Consider the following 18117-nt stretch of genomic DNA (forward strand, 5'->3'; position numbering starts at 1 on the left):
CAAATAACCTAATTATATATAAATAATGAATGTTTTTGATGCTTTTCGTTATAGTCAACTAGGATTGCTTGTTTGCATGTTTCAGTAAAGGATATTCCATTTCTAACCCAACTGTGGACTACCTACTATTTTCTATTTTATTATTTTGCAGTACATATTTTATAGTTATAATTTTATTAGTGAACTAGGTGCATAACATAATTCATGAAGCAAAATTCACACCCTTCACACTGTGAAGTTTCTTCTTGGTTTGTTTTTGACCCGGTATAGGCTGCATACTGGGTTTTCTGAGAATTTGTTGCCTTAGTTTTATGTAGGTATCTGTAACAGGGACACAGAAATTGGACTTTGAAAACAAAGTACACTTATCTGAAGAGTATAGAGAAGTTGCCTGTAAAGACAAGTAAACTCTTATAAGATGCACATGAACTTCAATAAGTTAAAGGTCACTTTCAGACCATTACTGTTAATTAAACAGTACAAGTCTGAAGAACTGGCCAGAAACTGTCACACAAGGGCTATGTTTCATGTTGGTGGGCCAGCTGCTACTGCAATCACAGCTACTGCTGCTCACAGTCTGAAAATGTTTTACAGAAGAATATACAAACTTTTGACAGAAAATGGTTGCATTTTATGGGGCACTTGAGACTTTAATTCCCCTTGTAAGGTTATGCAACAGAAAATAACCTACCTTTTGTCAGTCATTAAAATATTCAACTTACCGCAATGGGCATGTCAAATCAAGTTGTTCGATTATCTGAAAAACAAAAGAGATATAAACTGCACTGATGTTGCCTCATCCGGTATTAACTGACACAGAGTGCTATTAATACTAAGTAGCTGGCTCACTAACAACAGCAACAAACAGTACCTTACACTGCCCTTCCCAAATGCTGCAGAATATCTATCATTATCATCACCACGTTAGACAAATATCTAAAACTTCTACTACCCATACGCAAAAGAACAAAACTAATGACTAATGTTTATTTACAACATTACTGGCATTTATGAAAGAAGCATACTAAGTCAAGATATTCCAACCAACAAGACCAATAGTTGGAATTTCTAAAACAATAAATATAACTATGTGGCAAAACACCATAACAGTAGAGGTAAAAAAAAAAAAAAACAGAATAGTGTTGTGGATTGTACAGGAACTGCTTTGTCAGGGGCACATGTCAATCCTCTGCCAGATTCTTTAGCAAAAGGATGCCTTCAGCATTAAAGACTGCACTCTCAAGTCACAACCATCAGAAGGTGGCAGTCAGCTACGTACAAAACAGACATCAATCTGCACTAAATCTTTTCTTTTGTTTTTTAAACACATTTACTAAGTGTTGTCATTTTGCCAAAATGCACATGCACAGAAAGAAAAAGAACAAAAAATCACCAAAAGACACTAGAAATAAAATACTAAAAAGTATTCAAAGTTAAAAGAATGCATGACAGTGAACAGAAAAATCAACAGCTGTATTAATGCCACATCAATTAAACAATCCCATACTTTATCATATAAATAAAATAATTAAACATGCTACATGAATCCACAGTATTTTTGTCTCCAAGAAAAGGCATGTGGAGACTGCACCAAAAATGGTACCATGGCAGGCTAAAGGCAGCAAAAAGCTAAGCAGTGACACAATCGGTACTAGATGCACCTTATTAATTCATCTACACCTACAAGGTCACATCCTATATTACTTATGCTCTACTATTCTACGCTATCTTGCACAATCTCATTTTCATATACAATTGGAAAAAGTTCTATCAAACGGTCCATTAATAAACTAGCCTTGGTTAGAGTACTTTGCTATCTCATTTCGACTTCACCATATCACATCATACAAATAACTTACCAACCTTACTTTTTCAAACACCTTTATTCAACTACCACTTAAGACATAAGCACACATATATTAATAGAAAAGAAAACAAATCATACTAACATTTCTTTTAGTTACATGTATTATATATATATTTTATATATATATATATATATATATATATATATATATATATATATATATATATATATTACATATATGCTTTTTCTTCATATCTGTCATTCAGTCCATCATTACATAAACTCAATTCCTGCCTTCCTGTAAACCTCACTCCTCAAACATTATTCTGCATGTTTTTCTCCCACAAATTCCATCTACTTCTATGTAATTTGCTTTCCCTTTTCTAAAGATCTCACACCTAGTTCTTTTATCTCTTTTCCAACATTCATTACTTCAAATACAGACGGCTTGAATTGGGATTTCCATTTTCTAGCCAATTAAACTTAATAAAGCATTAGTATGTCTAGGTAATTTAGATCATGTGGCCCAGCTCAAAAAGTACAGTTTTGTACCTACCATAAATGTAGATGTCCGATAGGAATGCATCTGCAGTCCTTACAAATGCGTTGTGTCTTGCGGCATTTCCTGGTTCGGGGTTGTCCTGTCGTCAGGCAGCCCTTCGGTCGGCCGGATTCCAAAGTCTGGGTCTGGCATCGGCTGGTGTCGCACTTCACCCGACATCATTGCTGCAGTTATTCGGGTATAAAGGCATCAGCCGACGCCATTTTCCTCAGTGTTTCTTGCCCCAGATGCCAGGTGCCCTCTAGGAAGGCTAAATTTGGATGAATGCCAATGATTCCAAATATTAGAGAGCAAACAAAAAATAAGCATGTATGTACATATATACAAACAAATACACCATAATAGATTCCCCCAGCTAGCTATAAGAGGGCAAATACCCTAGGAGTACCACAGAGGGAAGGAGGGTGGGTAATCCTGACTGCAGATGCATTCCTATCGGACATCTACATTTATGGTAGGTACAAAACTGTACTATGTCCTTCAAGGATGCATCTGCAGTCCTTACAAATGGGTAGAATACCATAGCCAAACTGGGGGAGGAGGAAAAATAGAATTATGGTGTAGTTAAGATCCCTTGCAAAACAGCAGTGGCAAAACCTGCTCGGGATCTAGAGTATAAGGGTAAATTATAATGCTTGGCAAATGTATGCACGGAGCTCCAAGTAGCAGCCTCTAAAATGTCTTTGGTAGCCACTCCTCGTAGAAAAGCTGTGGTAGTGGCTGTAGCTCTTGTAGAGTGAGGCCTGATGTTTTCTGGAGTTGTCTTTCCATGGTAGGAGTAACAAAATCTAATGCAATTTCCTATCCACTTAGATATTGTCTGTTTTGAAATTGCTTTCCCTTCCATTCCTGTTGCATATGCTACCAGTAGCTGGTCAGTTTTTCTATTGCTCTTGGTCCTGTCCAGGTAGTAGCGTAATTGTCTGTGTACATCCAAGGTATGCAACAGTCTTTCTCCCCTGTTCTGTGGGTTGGGGAAGAATGTAGGTAGGTGGATAGCCTGATTTAAAGATACTCCGGAGACCACCTTAGGCATAAAAGTACGACTTGTTCTCATGGACTCTCTATCTTGATGGAAGATCAGAAAGGGCTGTACTGCCATTAATGCCTGTAGCTCAGAAACCCTTCTTGCTGAAGTGATTGCCAGCAGGAAAGCAGTTTTCCATGATAAGTATTGCAATTCTGCTGTTGCTGCTGGTTCGAAAGGAGGAAGTGTCAATTTTTCTAGCACGAAGTTCAAGTCCCATGCAGGCAATGGTGGCTTCCTGGGTGGTTTTACGTTTTTAATTCCTCTCAGAAACTGCCTGAGCAGAGGATGTGAGAAGACTGGAGGATCCAAGTCATATTCTGCTGAAATAGCTGATGCATGAATCTTAATGGAAGAGTAGGACAGGCCTTTGTGGAAGAGCTCTGCCAAGTATTCCAGGATGTTGGCTATGTTTACCAGTGACACATCTTCCCATTTAGCAGTACTCCAAATGAGATATCTTTTCCATTTTGCTGAATAGGTTTTCCTTGTTGAAGGTCTGCGAGCTTCCAAGATAATGTCTTTAACCCTTTGGGATAAATTTGGGTTAATTTGTCTTATGCAATGTTCCAGGCAGTCAGCTGCAGAGTTTTCAGGTTTGGATGCAGGGTGTTGTAGTTGTTCTGAGTTAACAGCAAGGGAACTAGGCGTAGGGGCCATATCTGTTCCCGAGACATGCTCCTCAGTAATGGGTACCAATGTTGCCTTGGCCAGTCTGGAGCTATCAGAATGATCCTTGGACGGTCCTCTTTGATCTTCAATAGCACCTTGTGCATCAAAGGAAGTGGTGGGAATGCATATGCTGTCAGATTTTTCCATCTGAAGGATAGGGAGTCCACCTTCCAAGCCAGTGGGTGGTACGTCCTGGTGCAGAATTTCTTTAGTTGGTGATTGCGTGGGGATGCAAATAAGTCTATTTCTGGGAGACCCCATTTTCTTGTAATGGTTTTGAAGATGTCCGGATGCAGCATCCATTCGTGGGCATCCGTGGTAGTCCTGCTTAATATGTCTGCTAGAGTGTTTTCTTTCCCTGGTACAAAGATTGCTTGTAACTGAATGTTGTAACTCAGGGCCACATCCCAGAGGTCCAGGGCCATCCGACATAGAGGGTACAAATGTGTGCCTCCCTGCTTGTTGATGTACCACATAACTGTGGTGTTGTCTGTCCTTATCATCAATTGACCTTGTTGAAGAAATGGTCTGAAAGTCTGAATTGCCAGTTTTACTGCCAGCATTTCCTTTAGGTTTATGTGTAGGTGCAGCTGCTCTTGAGTCCATAAACCTTGTATGCACTTGTCCAGCATGTGGGCTCCCCAACTGAGGTCTGAGGCGTCCGTTGTGATGGTTTGGCTTGGTTGAGTGCTGTGGAAGGGCAATCCTTTGTTTGATGGACAGGCCTGAGCCCACCATTGGAACTCTTGCTTCAGGCATGGTATTATTGGAATTTGGGTTTCTAGGCTGTGCTTGTGTTGAGACCATAAATTCCTTAGGTACCACTGTAGCTTTCTCATATGCAGTCTGGCATGTGGGACCAATATTATGCATGATGCCATGAAGCCCAAGGCTTGCAGAACTTTTCTTGCTGTTAGATGATTTTGCTTTGTTAATGCCAAGAAGTAGAGAGGGAGTTGCTCCTGTTTTTCTACTGTTAGGAATGCCATTTGTTTGGATGTGTCCAGCTCCGCACCCAAAAAGGTTATCCTTTGGGATGGTATCAGCCTTGACTTTTTTATACTGACTGTATATCCCAGGGCTTGTAGAAGGTAAATGACCCTTTTCAAGTCTTCTGCTAGCTTGTTTTTGTTGTCCGCTTGTATCAGGCAGTCGTCCAGGTAAGGGTAGATTTGGATTCCCTGAAGCCTGCAATGAGCGATTACTGATGCCAGGCATTTCGTGAACAGTCTGGGCGCAGTAGATAAGCCAAAGGGCAATGCTGAGAATTGATAATGCTCTGATCCTGCAAGAAATCTGAGGTATCTTCTGCAATTTGGTCGTATGGGGATGTGCAGGTATGCCTCCTTGAGATCTAGAGTTACCAGCCAAGACTCCTTGCCCAGCATGGGAAGAAGCTGCTGAAGGGTCAGCATTTTGAATTTTGGAACAATGAGAAATGTGTTTAGAGCGGACAGATCGAGAATAGGTCTCCATTTGCTTTCTTTCCTTGGTACCAGGAAGAGTCTGGAGTAAAAGCCCTTTCCTTGCTCCATATATGGTACCTTTTCCACAGCTCTCATCTTTAATAATTGATTTATTTGTTTTAGAGCTTCTGCCTTTTGATTTGGAGGTAGGTTTGGCATTCCTCTCTTCCCTGGTAGAGTATGGAAATGAAACCTGTAACCTTGGTCTATTGTCTGCAAAATCCACTTGTCTCTTGTGATATAATGCCAGTTTTTTTAAAATAAAGCTAGCTTCCCGCCTAAGGGTGCTTCTAGTTGTTCCCTGGTAGGCGGTGCCAGAGCCAAGTCACTGAGATTGTCCTGTAGTAGTGGTGGTGGCTGCGTCTGTGCCTCGCTGGTTGTTACCCTGCCACTGGCGTCCCCTGTAGGCACCCCTGGATTGGCTTCTGCCTCTTGAACGCCTATTCTGGCCTCTCTGTGCTCTGGAGGAGTCTGGAAAGGACCAATTCTTTGAGGGCCAATTCCTGCTAAACCTTGGAGGTTGGACCTGTAAGAAATCTTTCACTGTCTGGACAGATTTTGCCTTCTCTTCCATCTTCTTCAGCACCTGTTGTGCAGGAGAGCCAAACAAATTGATCTTGTCCATGGGAGCATCTAAAAGTTTTGATTTGACATGGTCTGGTAAGGCCTGCACTTTTAACCATGCATGCCTTCTGATAACTGTGCCAGTCATGGCTGATCTAAAGGAAGCCTCCAGTGCATCATAGCCACATTTCAAAGAATGGTTACTAACTTGCTGAATGTTATGTACCATTACCTGAACATATTTCTTGTCCAAAGGTTCATCAGAGGACAGTTTTTTGGTTAACTGGTCTAGCATAAATTCTTGATACTGGATCATGTGAAACTGACAGTTCAAGGCCCTAGCTGAAAGAGTAGCAGAAGTGTAAACTTTTTTACCCCATCTCTCTAAGGACCTGGATTCCCTTTCAGAGGGGAGGGGGTTTTTGGCAGAGGTAGTTGCTACAGCCTTAGGTCCCTGGGAGATAGTCTCGGGATCTGCAAAAGGAGCCTTGTATAAATGGTGATGTGTGTCCGGGACCCTGTAGTACCTATCGGGCTTAGCAGGGGCCGGAGGTAGTGAATCAGGAGCAGTACAAGCATCATTAAATGCATCATCTACAACAGAAAGAACTGGAGGTATAGCTAAAGGCCTTTGTTGTGGTAAATGCAAAAAGGTTCTAAGCCTTTTTCTGGAGTCTGAAAAATCTTGGCCCTGCCACTGAAAATGTTCCCTCATAGCATGCAAGGTTACCCCAAAGGAAAATTCCTCAGGCGGAGAGGCAGAAGGGATGGACTCTTCAGCATCAGAGTCTTCATAAGGAGAAAAAGGAGCCTCTGGAGGGTCTGAATCATCAGAGGAATCATCTGTGGAAACTGTCTCAGGGGGCTCTGCTCTAGGCCTCTTATCTGGAGGTGGGTGAGAGGCCCTGTCTGGGTGAGGTTGGGATCCCCGGATTAAAGAAATGAGATCCTCTGCTAGACTAAGCATTTGGGAACTGGAGCTAGGCCTGTGAGAGGGGGTCTTAACAGGCACAGATTTAGTAGCTTTAGCTGCTTTAGCCCTGGCAAAGGCCTTAATGGACATGGCTGCAGGTGGCCTAGCAGCTCCACGTGCAGGGGTTGAAATATCCAAGGGAATAGTGTCAGATAATTCCTGAGAAACCACAACTGCAGGTTGGATTTCAGAAGCCGATTCCACCAGTTTGGAAGAGGCCTCGGTAGAAGGTAAACTTTCGGCTGAAGGAAGAACCGCTTGCTCGGTTTCAGCCGAAACCGAGACACTAGCGGTTGACTTAACCGCGGTTTCGTCCGAAACCGCGGACCGCGAGTGTCGGTCCTTTTCCTTACGTTTTTTGGATATTTGCGAAGTCGGAGGATCCGACGGCATAATATAAGCAAAATCGGAGCCGAAAAACTGCTCAGCAAACTCCGACTGACGTCTAAGCGTCAGTCGGTTAAAAGAAGCACAGGCTAGACAAGCTGCTACGTCGTGGTCTGGGCCTAAACAAGGTAAGCAGTAAGAGTGGAAATCTTTATGAGGTACTTGTTTCCCACAAGTTAAACAGTTATTCACTTTTTCTGACATCGGCTGAGGCAAGAAAGAGTCCCCAACAGGGTACTTAGCTTTTTAGAAGTCTTCGGTAGTAGTAGAAGTATCCGGTAGTAGTAATCTCTGGTTCTGACCGACCGGCACTTGCGAACAGCTTCTGCTTCGGGCGCCACGCGGCAAGAAAGACTGAGGAAAATGGCGTCGGCTGATGCCTTTATACCCGAATAACTGCAGCAATGACGTCGGGTGAAGTGCGACACCAGCCAATGCCAGACCCAGACTTTGGAATCCGGCCGACCGAAGGGCTGCCTGACGACAGGACAACCCCGAACCAGGAAATGCCGCAAGACACAACGCATTTGTAAGGACTGCAGATGCATCCTTGAAGGACATCAATAATTTCCTTAATTATATCCATTTGCAACCCCAATATGTATTCTGTAGGGATTTTATTTTTATAATCTGCCAACTCATTACATTCCCAAAAAACGTGATCCTATCTTCCCGATCACACCTACAACAGTTATCTACTTGAGGAAAATAGTTTGAAGTCTGCTTGAGGTATAAAAATTCCTATGCAAACACTTCCAAGCAAAAATCCTAGCTCTTATGGACATACTTGAAAACTTGGGAGCCATGCAAATGTCATCTCACTGTTCTTTTGTAAATAGTTCTTCCAGTCTCTCTCTCCCCAGTCTTTTCTAACAACTTCTGATTGATTCTTATAATTATGATCCAGTATCTCACATGCCCTACTAACACTTAGCAGCTTCTGCTCTAGATTCAGCTAAAAAACTCTACCAGAGCAGGTATTTTTATTTATGACTTCCCTATCCCTTTCTCTTTGCCTATACTCTGAAATCAATCCTTGGTAGGAAAGGCAGTCTTCTAACCTGCAGTCCAAACTTCTTGGCCTCATCCCAATCTATTATCACTCTCTCTATATATTTATTTGCTCTCAGTTCTTTGGTTCATTTGCCAGTTTTATCCAATAAATTCCAGCATCCCCTTGCCTATTTTCTGTACCCTACTTGCAAGCATCCCTATAAGCAAAATCAATTTTTTCCATTCCAGTGCTGGCTTAGTTCTTAAAATACTTTCTGCAACATTAATAATATTTTTGCATAGTTATTATTCTCCCTAAGGATATGCATCCAAAATCCTATGCTCTCTTTTATTTCTTTACCCTCAATACATTATTATTCCCCTTCCACTTTGACTTATAACCTTTTGCTTGTATTATGTACATGAGTTTTAACTGTATAGCTCTAAAATATCCATTCAAATCATGCAATCCTAAAATAACCTTATTCTATTGGCAGGATCAGTTTTTCCCACTTCACTCTTGTCCTACTCCCCTCCAAGACACATTCCTTCAACTCTTAATTATTGTCCACAATTTCTCCACTGGTTGATTCAAATATGCCTGATTTACACATAAAACTAAGAGACCAAAATATTTTTGCTTGCAGTTTATCAAGTTTTATATTATACTGTATCCTTTGTTTAGCCTCTTCCATATATCCTTAGCTGCCATAACATAAACCTTTCTTAATCCATGCTCCTAAATACCTCATTGTTTCATATTCCCATTAATATGGGCATTGCTGAACCAATCTGTATGTGGGTACATAATTTACAGTTACAGCCAGTGTTTTACCTTTATTAATTTTGTACCGCAAAAAGACTTGAAAACTCAAAATGCTCCACAACACTGAAATGTCCTTTTCCAAATTTATCAAGTACAAAACATCGTCTGCAAGTAAAGACAACTTTTATTGATAATCACACTATGTATTGGAATTTCTGAATCCATTATTTTCTTTGCCAGGGGCTGTAAATATTTAGCAGAAAAAGGGGGAGAAGACATCCCCTGTCTGGTTCCTCTGTTCAAATACAGCTTACAAGAGAGAAATCTCCCACTTTAATTCTTACCTCCTATCCTTCGTATAGCCTCCTCATTAATCTTACTACGGAGTCAGGGAAGGCAAATGCTGCCACTGCCCTAGTGATAAAATTCTAGCTTACTCTGTCAAATATTTTCTTTGCATCAAAGCCCACTAACGGCAGCAGTATTTCTGTACATTCTGCTTTCATCTCGATCATCACTGCTCTATTAATGTTGTCAAATGTTTATTTCTCCTCCACAAAACTACATTAATCCATATCAAATTTGTCAACATCTTTGGCATTCTTTTAGCTAGTACAGATAAGCAATGTATAATCATGGTTTAATATAGGAACCTGAGTCTAACACGTCTTTACCCTCTTCGGGTAATAAAACCCCTACAGCTTTCTTCCAAGATACTGGTGTTTTCCCTCCTTTTAAAGATCTAGTCAATTTTGTTTAATAGTATTTTATCACTTTCTTCCCTCCTAACTTACAAAACTTCCACATGAATACCACCTGCTCTTGCAGAATTACCTACAAATTAATTATACATCACTGTTTTTATCTTATCTCCTCGTTGCTTAGCTACTAGCTGTTGAGCCTCACTTTCCTCTAACCTTGGCATAATCAAATCTTCCATAAATATTTCCGTTTGTGCTTTTTCTTGTCTTCCACATTCCTCTACTTTATACAAATTTTAATACATTTCTGAAATATTTCTACTACTGCTATAAAAGCTCTGGTTATTTTTCTTGTCAAAGACTCCCTAAAGCTTGGTGATACCTCTTTCTATTTTTTGCCTAAATCTTTCTGCTAAAGGCTTTTGTGCTCTTTAGCTGTTATGAAAAAAAACATTGCTGTTTAAATAGCAATATTTCTAAACTCACTGATATTAACCAAATACTCCCTTATTTTCTCTTTAGCACTCTGCAGTTGTTCCTCCTCTTGTTCTGTGAGATTGCCTCTCCTTATTCTGCAATATTTTAACTTTTGTCAGTCCCTCTAAAGAATTCCTATCACTTACAAACTCTATTTTCATATTCTCCCACTGAATAGCTATCCCTTCTGAAGAAATTTCTATCTTCCCCAATACCTCTCCAATAACTTCCACTACCCATTCCCGGAATTCCTCTTTTTAGCAGGTAGGTGGGAAATCACCAGTGTTTCATTTTTACTTCACTACCCTGCATTATCAAAGCATCAATCTTAACCAATAAGCTGTACTACACTTTAGCCTCTTCCTTTTCCTCTTGACATATGGCTCAGTTTAAAGAAACCAGATGATGCTACTCAGATGAGCCTCCTTCTCTTTCACTTTCAATAGTCACCTCTACTCTGTAACTCAACTACTATATTTACTACGCTTGACACTTTAATGTATGCACCTTCATAAATTCTTCCTAAAAGGGCAGTTTTTAACCCATCTACAGAACTATCTGCCATTACGTTACCCATTTTCAGTCATGGTACTTTTCTGTTCTACAAGCAATCTAAGTCTGTATACTTTCCACCGATACAACAGTATTATGCAAGAAACAAACAAAATATTGTAATAATATATATTTAGCACAAAATACTCGGCATCCCTCTACAAACCCTCTTTCTTGAATTTATTCAAGTCTACTTTTACTCTTCTCAGCATCTTAAACTTATAATTAAATCAAAATATTTATTAAAAAAAATCAAATTTCTACTTGTCCTCCCTCTCTCTGAATACAGGCACTTTCAACATTAAAATATTTATTTTAAAATAAACATACTTGTATTAAACTAAAGTTCTACTTGTCTTCACTCTCTCTCTTAATACTTCTGTCTCCCTTACCTCGACCCCACATGGATGTTTGTTTTTCCAAGTTTAGCAAGGCCTACAATATTGTTTGTCCTTCCACTACAGCACATCATTAAAAATCTCTCACACCTGGTATTTTTCCAGACCTCTAGAAAATAGCAATTTCATCCAGAGTCCCAATAAAATCTCTAACTCTACCTGAGCTCATTCATACCTATTGCACTTATAACTATGTTCAGCAACATTCTTTAAAAAGAATCAGCTTCTCACCTGCAAGAGCAAATGAAAGCTATGGACATCTCACCAAATATCAACATGAGTTTATAAAAAGTCACTGTACTAACACTGCTCTGTTCATAATGACGTATATAATTTACTGTTCAGTGAATGCAGGAAGATAACAGCAGCCATTTTCATTAAAGTTTCCAAAGCCTTTGATTTTTAGATCATATATTTCTTATTAAAAAGCTCTCCCTCTTGGACCTCAATTCTAGTGCATGAAAATGATTTTGTGACTACATATGGCAGACTATTTAAATGCATTTCTCATACCTAGCCCCACTCCACCCACCCAGATTTACCTGGATTTCCCCAAGGCTGAGTTTTTGGATCACAGCATTTTTTTTGTACATGCACTCACCTATCACTGGACAAAAAACATCCTGCATTTTTGCGGATGGCAGTCATCTGTGAAATAAGGCAATTTTCTTATGGCCGTTTGCAACATCATTAACACTAGCCTGGCTGATTTCCACAAAGCCCACAAACAAAAAGTTATACAGGTGAACCTCAATAAAACCAACAGAACGGTCTTTGTTACTCATTAACATCTTAATTCTCATAAGACCAGCTAAAACCTTACCACTTCCAATGATGACACAATGAAACTGGCTGAATCCACACTGCATACCAGTGACTGGCTCAACTCCTAATTAACATTATCCATTCACAAAAATCTCTGTAATAAAGTTACATCTCTGCAGATGACATACATTTTCCAAGCTGTAAACTAAACAGGGCAGCACAACTATGGGGGAAAAAAGTAGTAAAATAATCCCTTCCAATCACTTGTTTCATATCTGCCAAAAAAAAAAAATATGCAAAACCAGAATTGTCGTTTCTGTGAAAAGGTTAGAAAACAGTCACATCACTGCACTACAATTAACAAGCAGTCCAACTTATTTCCCTTCAGCTCACTTTACTCACTAGCACATTCATTGTCAAGGTTCTCCCTCATGGACCAAAAGAAGTCCTTACACCACCTATTTACTGTTAAGGAATACTCTATCACTTAGCTCATCCGCTCTTACTTCATTATTCTTCTTAGCTCTTTGGCCTGTGCTGATTAAGCTTTATCCCACCTTGGTCCAACCACTTGTAATTTCCTACTGGCCACTCTTTCTAGTGTTCCCACCCATGCTTCTTTTCCATAATAGTTCAGATCCTGCTTGAAACAGTACATTAAATGCAACTGCACTGGATCACTAACAATTTCCCCACTCTATGCTGTACTTGTGTTTTCCCTATACCTCATAAATGCACATTTCTATTCCCCTACTTGGCATTATCTATGGAACCTTAGGGAACACTAACAAACTCAACATATATATGTATATGATTTGCTATAATTTCTGTATAGTATCACTCCATGCCAGTGGCTTATAACTATTAAAAAACCCATAAAAATCTGTATCAGCAAGCCAAGCCAAGTAATTCCAGGAGACCGGATCCAACCACGTATCAAGCGTTTATTCGAACAATAAAAGTTAAGCGCTTTCATCAAAAATAAAATGACTTCATCAGAACATTGTATCTAAAAACATTTGCCCTTAAATAGTTTAAAAACCCGCCTTTTTGCATCAATTATTCAATTATGTGCAGCCTTATCTTAAACAGATATACACTTCACTTCCATTTATATTTACACATAAAATGCAGTACTAAAATAAAATATAACAAAATAAAGTATATTGTTCCTCAGGTTTATATTGTACCATGTAAAAATAAATTTCATTGTTTAATATCCAATTTACTGTATTGTATAAATATTTTCATTAATATTTTGTGTTGAGATGTTAATTTGTATACTACGTCCTTATAAGGGGTTTTGTAGGTATCACTTCATTAAGTCCTGGTGGTGTGGCTGCATTAAGTCGTATCTGCCATTTCACTTCTTTTTCTCCCACAACTGCCTTTATATTACCTCCTCTGGGATTTGGTTTCACCACTTCCAATATTGCAAATTTAAAACCTGTACATCCTGTATTATTTAACAGGTAAAAAACCCATGAAACTGAGGGATAAACATGGCCATCCTGAAAACAAAACCCAAATAATTTAACTTCCACCAAACCTATCAAATACTAATAAACCAAACTAGAATAGCAATTAATTTGGTCAAATCCACAAACTACATCAATCATTTACCATGTTTCTGAATACCAATACTCTGGACTTAACCTTTATCCTTCTCTATTTTTTCAAATTATACAGACCAAATAAAGTACTACATCAACTTAAACTCTGCTATATTATCTCTCATTTACTCTCCCATTCAGCCCACTTTTTCCTAGCCAATAATATTCCTCTCTCTAAACTGGAATACTCATCACAAAATTCCCAAAGAATTCAGGTGACAAAAAATAAAATGTGTAGTTCTGCCCTCCTTGTTGACAGCAACTCCTACCACTGTAACCTACGTCTAAAATGACTTCAAGTCAGTGAAAGGTCATCTCATCTTCTGGGTACTCATTCACAAAATACTAAACAATGGTTATTGCATATTTTTGAGACAAGCTATCCATCAAAGACCAGGTTTACTCCCTAAGGTACCCAGAAGAAAACTACCACATTAAGCAGACCTCCACATAAAATAGCAACAGGAGAATGTGACGACTTCTGGCTAGATCTTGCATTATGAGAGACAGAATCCCACACAAATTAAGGGTCCTGTAATTACTCACTAAGTTCAAAAAGAACTTCTCAGAATGCTTTTTTTTTCTGAAAACCCCATCACCAAACTTGCACATACTAATACCATGGTTCCACAGATATGAACAAGAGAGAAATCCCCCAGAAGGAAGGAATCACTAAGAAACCACATCAGCCTTAGCAATCATGGATCACTCTTCACCAGAAATTATCTGTTCAGTAAAAAGCTCAAAACATAGCCTACACCTGTAGAACAGACAATACTTCAGGTGAACCTTGTTTGATTAGTGGTTCAGGCACTTGATGGCACAAACAACAAGAAGGGGCAATATCCTCCGATGGAGATTGAAGACCTGCAAGGGGATGTTCTTCTGTAGGGGGCAAGGCCAACAGCCAAGGTACATGCAGAAATACAATCAATATGCTGCAAAAGCCCATTGCATGCTACTTCCTGGAATTAGCAGCAAAAAAAAAAAAAAAAAAAGGGAAAACAATTACAAGCAGCAATGTGACCATGACCAAAGTTCTTTGATCTCCTCAAAGGCCGCAAATCTAGGTTGGCATTATCCCAGGGCGAGCTAAGACAGTTCCAACAGACTTTCCAGACAACAGGATGGAAGCACTAATCAAACTGTTAAACTTTACAGCACTCAACCACATTAGCATTCATGCTTTTGTGCATATGGCAACTTGACAGCCACACAAATATGCTAATAAGTACACCACCCAATATTTTAACATAGCCATGAATAATTCTGTACTGATGACAGTGTTGAGATATTTTAAGTTTACAACTTGCAGACTAATTTACTCTTCCTTCTTAACCTCCTTATGACTGACTACTCTCCGCAAACTAATGAGTGTTTTGGCAATTTCCGCTTTCTTTTTTTAAATTCACAGGAATAGACCCCACTCTGAAGTTAGGGGAGTTAATGTCATGATATCAGTACTGTTTCAGTATCTGACGACTGTCAAGAGTGCTGTTCTCAGCACCCACAATGCATAAAGTACTACCTCTGTGTAGTTCACATGGGTTACTTATATTGGTAGTACAAAAGCATGCATGGAAATTTTTTCTTATTGGTCCAGTTTTATCTACTACTATTACAACTGTGGCTACATGGGTATCCCTGGGTCAGTCCACATTGCTATTGTCTTTTTTTTTTTTGTTAAGTCCACATTGCTATTGTCTTTTTTTTTTTTTTTTTGTAACTATTTTGTTCATTGCAAACAACAACTCTGTCACTAAAGTAGATATTTTAATAAATAATGATGCATTCTGCCTTTTTATTTTCAACTAAAATATCAATTTCTTGCATCTGTGTTACTGTGATACCATGTGACAATTGCTCAATTTTTTGTAATTCACTGAGGCAGTGGTAAGCAATGCTCTCAAACACTTGTACACTGTAATGTTTGCAAAGCTTACAATGTAAGAGCCTTGCCAAACTATTGTGCATTTAAGGACCTACTCTATACCTTCAGCCAAAAGCACAACCAGAAATGAGATGTCGTACTTTTTCTAGCTCTTTACTGCAAAACTAACATTTGTCTGTATCACCAATCCTTTCATTTGGAGTCTATGAACAGGAAGATAAAGAGACGAGACCACAATCTCTTTTTTAAACACCTTTATTAAACTATCACTTAAGACATGGGCAAACATACATTAACAAAAAAGAAAACTATATTAACACTTTTTTCATTTACAAGCATTATACATCACATATCTTTGCATTCTTTGTAACTATCATCAGTCTAGCATACATCTCCTTCTCCTGAACATTACTCTGTATGCATTGCTTCAACAATTCCATTTATTTGTATGCAATTTGCTCCTTCCCTTTTCAAAAGATCATTCTTCCACTTCTTTTACCTCTTTTACAATATTCAATGCTTCAAATATAGTCAGATTAGACTTTGATTTCAATTTTCAAGCAAATGCTTTTTTGTCAGCAAACAAAATGAAGCTTAATAAGCCCTAACCTCATTTTGGCAATTCAGATCCTCTGTCCCAGCTCAAAAAAATCATTTTGTTAATTACACCCATTTGCTCACCCAATACCTTCTGACAGACACTCTATAGGGAATTTTTTAAAATTCTGCCAATTCATTACATTTCTAAAACATATGTTTCCAGTAGCCACTTTTCCCCCCCAACACATTTCTAATATTTGCTATCTACTGGAGGAAAAATTATTTAAAATCTGCTTGGAGTATAAAAACATCTATGCAAACACTTTCACGCAAAGATCCTAAACCTTGTAGACTTTGTTGCATACCTGGGAGCTACACAAACATCTTTCCATTCTTCTTTTATAAATTGTTTTTCTAGTATCTCTTCCCAATATTTTCTAACTTTCTTTGACTAATACTTATAATTAAGCAATATTTTATATGCCCTAGTAATTATTACTTTTAACAGCAGCTTCTTTTGCAGATAAAACTAAAACCTCTACCAGACTAGATATTTAATTTACGATTCTCCTATCCCTTTCTCTTTGTCTATACTCTAAGACATTAAACCATGGTAGGGAAGACTGTCTATAGCAAGCCATCCAAACATCTTCTTGGCCTCATTCCACTCTACCACCTCTCCCTCTTTAGTTATTTTTTTCCCCACCATTTTGGTTCCTTTGCCAGTTTTCTCAAGTAAATTTTAGCCTCCCCTGCCTATTTTCTGTACCTCTACTTGCAATCATCCCTAATGGCAAAATCTTTCACCATTATCCTGTTGGCTTAGTTCTTAGAATACTTTCTGTTGTTTTATGAACGTAATATTCTATATGGTCATTCTCCTGAAGGATCTGCATCCAAAATCCTACTCTGTTTCTTGAACTCCCTCCTGCTGCATCATTCCTTTCCATTTTTGAATTCTAACCTTCTGCTTGTGTTATGTATATTGGCTTTAAATGTGTAGCTCTAAAATATACATTGAAATTAGGTAATCCTAAACAATCTTGCTCTATTAGAAGGATCAGCCTATCTGACTTAAATATTGCCCTCTTAATCCCAGACAAATTCCTTCAACTCATTACTGTACACAACTTTTCCTCTGGTTGATAATGTCACCCTTTCTTAATTACCATACTAACTATAGCCTTCCATTTCTGAGTTCCTTATTTCTTTGCTGATGGCTCTAAACACAAAGCAAGTAACAATGGAGGAGGACACCCATGCCTGGTTTCTCTGTACAATATAACTTAAATGACAAGAACCCTCCAACTTTTATTCTTACCTCCAATCCTTCATATATACTCCTAGTTAACCATAGCACTGTATCACAGAATGAAAATAAAGAAACCACTATCTTAAACTGCCATAATTAGGCTTTCACCTTAACTTCATCATTTATTAGCCAATCATGTCAAATCTTGATCAAGTGTGGTTGTTTATATTTCCAAGATGGTTGCACAATGATCAACAGCTTAATTTCAGCTCGCCCAGTGTGAAAATAAAAACTGAGAAAAAGGATCCAGTGATATTCTCAACTTGAGCAAAATTCAGTTACTGGCTAGTAATTACACTGCCTAAATGCTAGCAAAACATAATAATAATAAAAATAAAAAACTTTAAAGTACTTAAAGAAAATTAATCAGAAAAAGTGAAGAGACAACATAGTCTGGGAAGAATCCTGCAGATGTTCAACAAACAAGCAACTGGACTGGTATTCCACAGCAGGATTTGTTAACTGAAAGGGCACATCAAGTGTACGACTGAAAAATGGCAACAAGAAAGCAGCCAAGACATGTAATAGTAAATAAGAAATCATACCAGTTGATCCTGACAAAACTGTGACAGAAGAGGGTTTGTGGAAAATGACTATTCACTGTACTTCAGGCAGAAAAAATTATCCCAGCAATCAGAGAATATCAAGAGA

The 18117-nt window shown here is 38.6% G+C and overlaps 1 protein-coding gene across 1 annotated transcript in view; it reads right to left on the bottom strand.

The window, feature by feature from the left end:
• Positions 1–18117, bottom strand: part of LOC122798415 (1-phosphatidylinositol 4,5-bisphosphate phosphodiesterase gamma-1-like) — a 3104897-nt gene that overhangs the window by 2088559 nt on the left and 998221 nt on the right. Inside the window, exon 7 of the mRNA XM_044067334.1 lies at positions 723–757. Coding sequence (XP_043923269.1) covers positions 723–757 — 35 coding nt within the window. The remainder of the gene's footprint in view (positions 1–722; positions 758–18117) is intronic.

This window comes from Protopterus annectens, chromosome 3.part1 (assembly GCF_019279795.1).
Source record: "Protopterus annectens isolate FY-2018-M chromosome 3.part1, PAN1.0, whole genome shotgun sequence".
Lineage (NCBI taxonomy): Eukaryota > Metazoa > Chordata > Ceratodontiformes > Protopteridae > Protopterus > Protopterus annectens.